The sequence below is a fragment of a genome (genome assembly GCF_019968985.1).
Source record: "MAG: Porospora cf. gigantea B chromosome Unknown PgB_NODE_1078_length_8041_cov_112.845, whole genome shotgun sequence".
Classification (NCBI taxonomy): Eukaryota; Apicomplexa; class Conoidasida; order Eugregarinorida; family Porosporidae; genus Porospora; species Porospora cf. gigantea B.
In genome coordinates, this window is record NW_027178506.1 from 1 (window position 1) to 8041 (window position 8041).

General features: G+C 54.3%; 3 protein-coding genes across 7 annotated transcripts; 1 reads left to right on the forward strand and 2 right to left on the reverse strand.

Annotated features, from left to right (window-relative positions):
• Positions 1-568: 568 nt before the first annotated feature.
• Positions 569-2212, reverse strand: KVP17_000895 (uncharacterized protein; the record flags this gene model as incomplete). 2 transcript variants are annotated; one of them, XM_068515782.1, is made up of 3 exons in its annotated part: positions 569-990; positions 1448-1868; positions 1898-2212. In XM_068515782.1, 3 exons carry the CDS (start codon positions 2210-2212, stop codon positions 569-571), a joined length of 1158 nt encoding a protein of 385 aa, XP_068379680.1. The 2 variants fall into 2 exon arrangements, with proteins under 2 accessions (XP_068379680.1, XP_068379679.1); XM_068515781.1 differs by lacking the exon at positions 569-990 and having other exon boundaries at positions 1847-2212.
• A 171-nt stretch (positions 2213-2383) lies between these two features.
• Positions 2384-7119, forward strand: KVP17_000894 (uncharacterized protein; the record flags this gene model as incomplete). Of its 4 annotated transcripts, XM_068515778.1 has the most annotated exons (3): positions 2384-2742; positions 2771-6127; positions 6156-7119. In XM_068515778.1, 3 exons carry the CDS (start codon positions 2384-2386, stop codon positions 7117-7119), a joined length of 4680 nt encoding a protein of 1559 aa, XP_068379676.1. The 4 variants fall into 4 exon arrangements, with proteins under 4 accessions (XP_068379676.1, XP_068379678.1, XP_068379675.1 ...); XM_068515780.1 differs by lacking the exons at positions 2771-6127; positions 6156-7119 and having other exon boundaries at positions 2384-2746; XM_068515777.1 differs by lacking the exons at positions 2384-2742; positions 6156-7119 and having other exon boundaries at positions 2823-6131.
• Positions 7120-7197: 78 nt separating this feature from the next.
• Positions 7198-7722, reverse strand: KVP17_000896 (uncharacterized protein; the record flags this gene model as incomplete). The annotated part of the gene is made up of 1 exon (XM_068515783.1): positions 7198-7722. One exon carries the CDS (start codon positions 7720-7722, stop codon positions 7198-7200), a length of 525 nt encoding a protein of 174 aa, XP_068379681.1.
• Positions 7723-8041: the final 319 nt, after the last annotated feature.

Consider the following 8041-nt stretch of genomic DNA (forward strand, 5'->3'; position numbering starts at 1 on the left):
GTACACTAGGATGAGCGCAGCGCATGTCAACGGAAATGTAGCGGTGGTCCGGAACTGCTTTCACACGCGAGCCAAAAAATCTGCACCGTCGCCTAACAGGATCCCACGTCACATGCCGGCATTCACGTGACCGTCGACAGTTGTCAACGCAAGTGTCCACACAGGGCATCCTCACCCAGCGGCTGGGGTGACAGAAGCGCTTAGCATGGCACACAGACCTGTATCCAATGCCCTTCTGCAAGCAGCTGTCGCGGCACCGAGCTACTCGAGACCAGACCGCCACAATCAACGCCGCACTCAAAAGTCTCATTGATGATGTGGTATTTACGCCGGATACCTTGAAGGAGAGTGGGGTCTCATGTCGTCAAATCATCCCACCTTCACAACCCTTTTTCACTAATCCACAATCGCTTTCACAAGCAGCATTAAAATATTAGCATCTTACACGCAAAGCATTACAAGCTCTCAAGTCACTCAGCCCGATACAAGCCCTGTATCCGTGCCCCTGTGCAAGCAGCTAGTCTAACGTTGAGGTTTGCGGCTACGCTTCAGGAAGGGGTCTGCTGCCCTATTTTGGCGGTCTAGGCTGCGCTTGGCTGCCTCGCATAGGGGGCCTAGGGTTCGCTTGACTGGTCACTCCTGGCTTCAGGAGGGAGTCGGAGGAATGTTGGGACCATGAGGCCAGACTAGCCCTGGATTCCACGAGTTCTAGGCTGTCCTGTGACCACAAAGTTTCAATGTCCGATCTGGGTTCTGCCGGCGGTGGTTTCCTGTGGAGCTTCCAGTAGACCCACAGGTAGATTATCGCAGCTCCAATGATGGCTGCGGGTATTAGAAGCCCGAGCAGCCACGCAACCAACAGGGCATGGTCGCTGGTCTCCTCCACGTCCACTGAGTCGCTCGCTGAGAACAGACTGCCCTGCGTGTCCACCACGCATGCCGCCAACTGAAACGCGAGGACGTTGGCGCCGGAAGTGAAGACGGGATACGCTGGCTCGCCGCACTCGCGGGCAAACAACTGGTACTCCGAGTTGAAGCACGGGGTGGAAGCACGGGGTGGCGGCGGCGGAACGTTGCTAGTTGTACTAGTTGTACCAGTTGTACTAGTTGTACTAGTAGTACTAGTTGTACTAGTAGTACTAGTTGTACTAGTTGTACCAGTTGTACTAGTTGTACTAGTTGTACTAGTTGTGCTAGTTGTGCTAGTTGTACTAGTAGTACTAGTAGTACTAGTTGTACTAGTTGTACTAGTTGTACTAGTTGTACTAGTTGTGCTAGTTGTACTGGTTGTACTGGTTGTACTGGTTGTACTAGTTGTACTAGTTGTGCCTGTTGTGCCTGTTGTGCCTGTTGTGCCTGCTGTGCCTGTTGTGCCTGTCGATGTGGTGGTCGGGGAGAAAGCGCATTCGGATTGAAGAGCTGCATTTAGTCCAAAAAAAACACTCACCCCTAAAACTAGAAGTTGAAGTGTCAGCCCTCTGAACGAGGTTAAACAACATGAGCGGGAAGCCGCAATTGCCGGACTTTTCCATGTCTGGCAGCTTGGGGAATGGAATGCCGGTCTGACCATCGGGATCAGCCTTGAGGGCCGTGGACTGTAGACCGTTGGCCCACGTGAAGTCTCCGCCAGGCACGGCCATAAGCCCAACAATGATCGAGCTTTTCTGCGGCGCACCATGGCTTGCGAAAATACCTACCTCCACCTCAGTGGAGGTTACTCGGAAGATTTGGATGTCATAGAGCGGCTCTCGGAGGATCCCATTTTCAAAGTCGTCTAATCTGTACTGTGTTTGTAGGAAAACAACCGGAGGTCTGCTGAACAGCTCCCGGTCGCCACTGACTCCTGTTAGATCGGCAAGAGGCAGAATCTAGGTTCGGAACCGGAAACAACACTTACCGTCTTTGTGAGGGACGTAGTGGTGGCCACGTTTATCTCTGCGGCGGAAACCTCGTGCCTCGCGAAGAGAACGGTGTTCAACACATCTTCTTCGATATATCCACCTGCCCACCCTCCAGGCGAGCCTGTGAGTAGTGTAACTCCTGAGCTGTCAGAGTCTTCCACCGGACATCCTGGCGATACGTGGAACTTCACCACGCGAGCAGCCGTGTCGGAGAGAGGCGCGACTACAGCCGTCGCCAGAGTAGGTCCAACGTCGGACCTGACTGCGCCTGTGAAGTATAGTGGCTCGTCGTACGCAGATCTGAAAACCATATCAGGCTCAAATGACACCTGGATGCTGAATCGGGCACAACAAGCAACAACTCTGGTTGTCACAAGGCCCTAAACCCACAAGACGGTCAGAAACGACATGTGCATCTGGGTGCAAAGAATGATTCGCTGCCTGTTTTGTACCACGCCACGTAAAACCCACCATTTGCACGTATGCACTTGTACGTACCCTTTTTTTTGGTCTCGTGGGGCCAAGTGGTGTACCCCGATTGCGAGCACCCAGAATGGGTCAAAGAAGAGCATGAGCGAGAGGACCGGAGACCCCTCACGTGGAACCACACAGAACCAGTGTGCGATGTTTTTCTGGAATCTGGTCCGCTGCTTGAGTGTCTCCGAACAGACTACGCGCCTATCACTGACGGCTGCACACAGCTCGAAGGACCCGACTTCGAGTTGTGCATGTACTTCCATTACGAGGCCTTCGAAAAGGATTGCAGTCGATGGCAAGATCAGCTGTCTGGGAAAATCAAAATCGTGGAGCCGCCTGACAGCGTGTTTCACATTGTTGCCTCGTGAGGTCCAGATGGTTTACTTAAGCAGGCTCCTTGTCACTCCGACAACGAAAGTGTACGATTCCGGTTTCTGGAAGTCCATGGGAGACGCCTTCCGGAGTATTTTCAGCGCGCGCTGGGCGGTGCTTGCCGTTTTAGTGTTCCTCACCATGAGTCTTGTAGGGACTGTCGCCATTATGAGTTCGGTGATCCCTCGTCAAACATTTTCGGCGCGATCGGCTCGCATCCTGAGCGTTATGCTAATGCCGATTGTGGTGGGCTTCCTTCTTGTTTTCACTAGCGTCTCGCTGGCTTCTTGCGTGGATGTGTTCGGATTAACGTTCAATAGTGCATCCAGAGAGGAAGACAATGTGTACACATGTCCTCATCGTGCTCTGGCTCTGGATCTCGCAGGCTACCGTGAGACAGATACCGCGTGGACGGGAATCAACACTTTCTCCGAGGCTATCCGAACTGTAGAAGAACGTATGGAATTTTTGCTGGAAAAGAGCACTGATTTCAGAGGCGTGCTTCTTTCTCCCTGGAATGTGACACGCGAAGATCCTGATAGAGTCGGAGGCATCCGAATTTTTCAACCTGGAGTGGACGGGACTGCTGAGAGCCTCGCAGAGGACTCCAGCAACAAAATTTTTACAACGTGGAAGGGTTATCGTGGATTGCCCATGAATAAGATTCTCAACGGCCTCGACGTTTGGCGCCGCGCGCGTCTTGGAGACCTTCCGACTCCGACGGCAAACTTCGAAGCGGCCACCATCGACGACAGCGACCGCCTCCCGTTCAACTGGGCTTTCGGCATGTTGTTCAAAGAGAAGTACTTTTTGATGGCGAGTGACCCTCGGCACGGCGACAAGTGGCGCAACACCATCGACGTCTCGGTGCAGTATGACGTGGATCAGTGCTTGCTGGACACGCCCGCTGCTTGTATGCCCTACAACTTCTGGTCGTGGCGTGGGGCCCCTGTGGTAAAATACGATGCTGGCAACGTCCTGAAAGGTCCGATGCACGACGAGATGGCCTTCGCCATGGAGGTGCTGCTCAGTGACGGCTCCTGGATCAGCCGTGTTGAAAGCGGCTCCATACCCAAGCCGTGGCCCCAATTTGATGTCACCGGCAAGCAAGTCGCACAGGATTGTAGCGCGCCGCCTCCAGTCTTTGACTCGTTCGCCGAGAACACATGGGACGTCACCTCCAGGGAGCAGAATTTCGTTCCCCTCTGGGAGCGGCCCTACCTTTTCAATCCCTATGCTTGCAAGTTCAGTGGAGTCGCAGGCCAGGAGAGCTACACCAACTCCTTGGGATACGAGCGCGCCACGGAGAGTAAACTCCCGCCGGTTATGGAGATTTCCAATGCCATCGGCCGCTTTCTAGAGAGTAAGGAGGCGTGGATGGAGGGCTACTCCGAATGGGTAATTTCGCTGAAACGCAAGAACAATGAATTGCGAAGCCTCCTCAACGCGACAATGGAGTTCTCTACGCGTATCCCCAGCATGTACTCTTCAGAGCGCTTCGTAAACTGGGGGTTGTGGTCCATGCTACTGCTTAGCGACCTTGCAGTACTCCTTGCAGTAGGGCTCGTCGTAGGTACCTGGGTTTGGGGCGTGTTTCGGATTCTCCGGAATGAGCGTGAGCTCGTCCAGGACGATGGGGACGTTCGCACTACGCTGCTTAAGAACCAGAGGACCGTCAACAGGCGCCTTCATTGGGCAATAGCTGTAAGTGGCACCTTCGGCGTGATCTTCGTTTTCCTTTCCGGTCTGATAATCGGTATGGTCGGGGAATCCTCTTGTGAGCCACCCAACAACCCGAATCCCGACGACGGGTTTATCAGCAACGTTGACGCGATAAACCGTGCCCTCCAGTACATCGGCGAGGACTGGCGTCAGGAGTTCTACGACACTTGCGTGGTAGGAGACGGCAAGTTCATAGACCTGCTGAAATTCGAAGGCCCGATAAAGGATCACTACGATATACTGGCACATGAATTGCAGTTCAACGCGTCTTATGGCCTAACTGAGGAAGAAGCTCAAACACTGGACAAGGAGCAGTACCGGAATAAGTGGGATGTGCTCGAATACGACTTCTCCCAGCTAGAGCGTATGGCACGCAATGCCCGGAGGTGGTTTCACGACTACGGCCCGGGTCCGATGATGATGTTCGGGTTGTGGCAGCACAGCTCCCACTCCCTTGACCCGCGGGAGCTCTGTCACAAGGGCCTCGTCAACAGGCGGTTCCGATTCGTAGATCAACACGAATACGGTCTGCCGGCCGCGGGATTCCGACACCACATGCTCATTCGGATGGATCGAGAGATTGTGAGCAGCCTTCGATCTTCTTGCCAGTCGCGATGGCCAAAAGGCAATTGGGAAGCGCTGGTGCTACACAACGAACCTGACGAACTGCTTCTCATTCCTGGAGTGCGGGACGTACTAGAGCATGTTGCCCATTTCCAAGAGACCGGACGGGACACACATGTAGAAATTGTTCAGGCTGGATTCGATTTTAGATGGGGCCAAAAATTTTACAACTACCGCCTCCGGTGCTACAACAATTCGGAGCAAGTCGCAGGGAAGCCTCGCTGGGACCTGCACTGGCGAGGGACTTTTCCGGACTTCTGCGGTATGAGAGCAATGTTCATGGACTTCGGTACTCATGGGCAGTTTGGTGCCCGAGACATCAGTCGCGATACCTTTACGATGACCAATCGTTGGACCGAGAATGTCGCAGAGGCATGGAGAACGAGGGTTGTGGGATTCGTAAGCATGCGAAGATTTTTTCCTACGCAGACGGATTTGAGCTTGGACGCCTTGGATTTAGCCGCCTACGTTGCGTTTGGCCCTGCAAAGTTTGTCGAGCAGTCGAGCGAGTTTTGGACTCGCGTCTTCATGTGGTCGCAGTCTAAGCCGGACGTTCCAAATATCCCTGTGTACAGGCAATTCCAGTGGAACACGCAGTATACGCCCACTGACAGGAACTTCTTGCATCTGAACCACTCTATTCACATGCTCTATGCTGGAAAGGCACTTGCGAGCTCGGGGAGAGCTCACTGGCCTCCTGTACAGCTGTGTCCGAGCAACGAGTCGGACTTCTTCCTGGACCTACCGTCGGGTAACCGGAAGCTGTGCTCCAATCGAACCGCAGCGTTCCATGAGGGGGCGTGTGAGACCGTGCCGAAGTCGTTGCTTCAGGGGCTGAGCACCACTTTCATGGGCGACATGCTCTACTACAAGAGGTATCCAGATATGAACGCGTGGCTCTTCCCTCGCGCCTACAGAGACATATGGGCGGATATATACGATGTGGAAAAGCTGTACTTCGGTGAGGCTAAGACGATTGAGCATAACGGGGAGATCCAAGACAAGCCCTACTTCAACTGCCAAGGCCAGGCGTGAGATAAGCAGGGTGAAAAGATGCAGGCCTGACGGCAATAAGTGCGAAGTTCGGAACCCGCACGCCAACAACCACCTGAGACTGAAGGAGGACGTGATGCTCGGCCTGGAATGGCTGGAAACGGCAGCGATGTGGTTCAACCGCTCGCTTTCGGCCGAGGAACTTGTGGGAATCGATCTCGCAGACATGGACTGCTCTGGAATTTTCGACGTCTTCAAGCTATCTTTTAATCAGGAAGGCATCTGCTCGTATCCTGGCATCAACGCTGTGACCCTTTGGGCGTTCAGTATCTACTTCATAGGCGTCATGTGCGGCGTGTGTTCAGTCTTCTTCGCACTCCTACGGTGCGCTATCACCAGCTCAGACTGGTCAGATGAGGAATTCTCCATCACAATGTATTTTGAGGAGTGCAAAAGGGGCCACACTCGCTTGGTATCTCACTATCTCAAGCACTTTGTCACTGAACACGTGGTCGATCGGTTCGGGAACACAGGCCTTCACTGGGCTGTACTTAGCAACAACCCTGGACTCGTGCACTACTTGTTGGAGCGCGGACTGGACCCTAACCAGTACAACCACCAAAAGTACACCCCGGTGCACGTCGCGTTCATCGAGCAGCACCTGACCACAGGAAGTGAGCTGCTGGATCATGGAGGCGACCCTAATCTCGTGGACTTCTATGGCGAAAGGACTATGACCGGCATTCTCACGAACCCCTTCATAATCCGTGAAAGAATGCATAAGCAAGAGACCACTGTCACTGCTGGAAAGGCCCTACTGACGACTCTCCACCCTGCGCTGTTAGTTTTAGAACGGCACGGGGCCAACTTGAACTTCGCCAACACCCGAGAAGAAGTGCCAGGGTCCATTTTAGAAAAGCTCAGAGGTTCCCTCAACGTGGAGGGGCAGCTGGTGCAGGACGACGCAATCGTGGTACCAGACCCTGCAGACTTCGACTTTCTGGCGGAAGACGAGGACTCTAGCACATGAACCGACTTGTGGTACATGAACCGACTTCTAATGATTTTTTGTTGTGCTAAACGGACTGGCATTACGCAGGTTACGCGCTCAACTGAAGAAGGATTTGCTTATTTCGACGGCTTGTTCGACGTCTCGCGTGCCTTCTGCTCCCTCAAATGCAGTGGTGTCGACGACGTCAGGTGCTGCTGCTGCACCTGGTGAGAAGAAGTACGCACCCGCTCCGCCTATGACGGCAAAGCCGCCAGCGGCCGCTGCCAGACCGCCGACGAGCATGGGCCCTCCTCCGCCCCCGCCAGTGGCGGAAGTTGTCGTTGACGAGGACGCTGGCGGCGGAGTTACAACGTCGTCGTCGGGGTAGGCGCACCTCAATTCAACAGCCAGTGCCGCCGGCCTGGCAGCACGTTCACCGACATCAGCCGTGAGATGACAGCTCCTTTTGATGGTGTCGAAGTACAAACCTTGACAGCCCTCAAACCTGGCGTCGTGGCAGAGCTTGACACACTCCTCAACAGATGCTACCTTTACCTGCCTCATATCAGTGGCGAAGCGGACGTCCTTCAGAAGACACACCGGGTCGATAGCAGCGGGAGTCGTCGTGATGGGTACCGGCATGGCTCTGCAAAGAATCACAACCACAAAACAACTCCGACTTACGTTGGTTGCGGACCAAAAGTTGGCAGAGGACTCGGGCCCGGACCGGGAACACGAGTCGGTACAACAGGTCTTACGGTCGGCAGAATCGGCTTTGGGGGTTCAGGAACAGTTGACGCCGGTGCCAGCGTAGGGGCCGTATAAATGGTCGATGCCGGTGCCAGCGTAGGGGCCGTATAAATGGTCGATGCCGGTGCCAGCGTAGGGGCCGTATAAATGGTCGATGCCGGTGCCAGCGTAGGGGCCGTATAAATGGTCGATGCCGGTGCCAGCGTAGGGG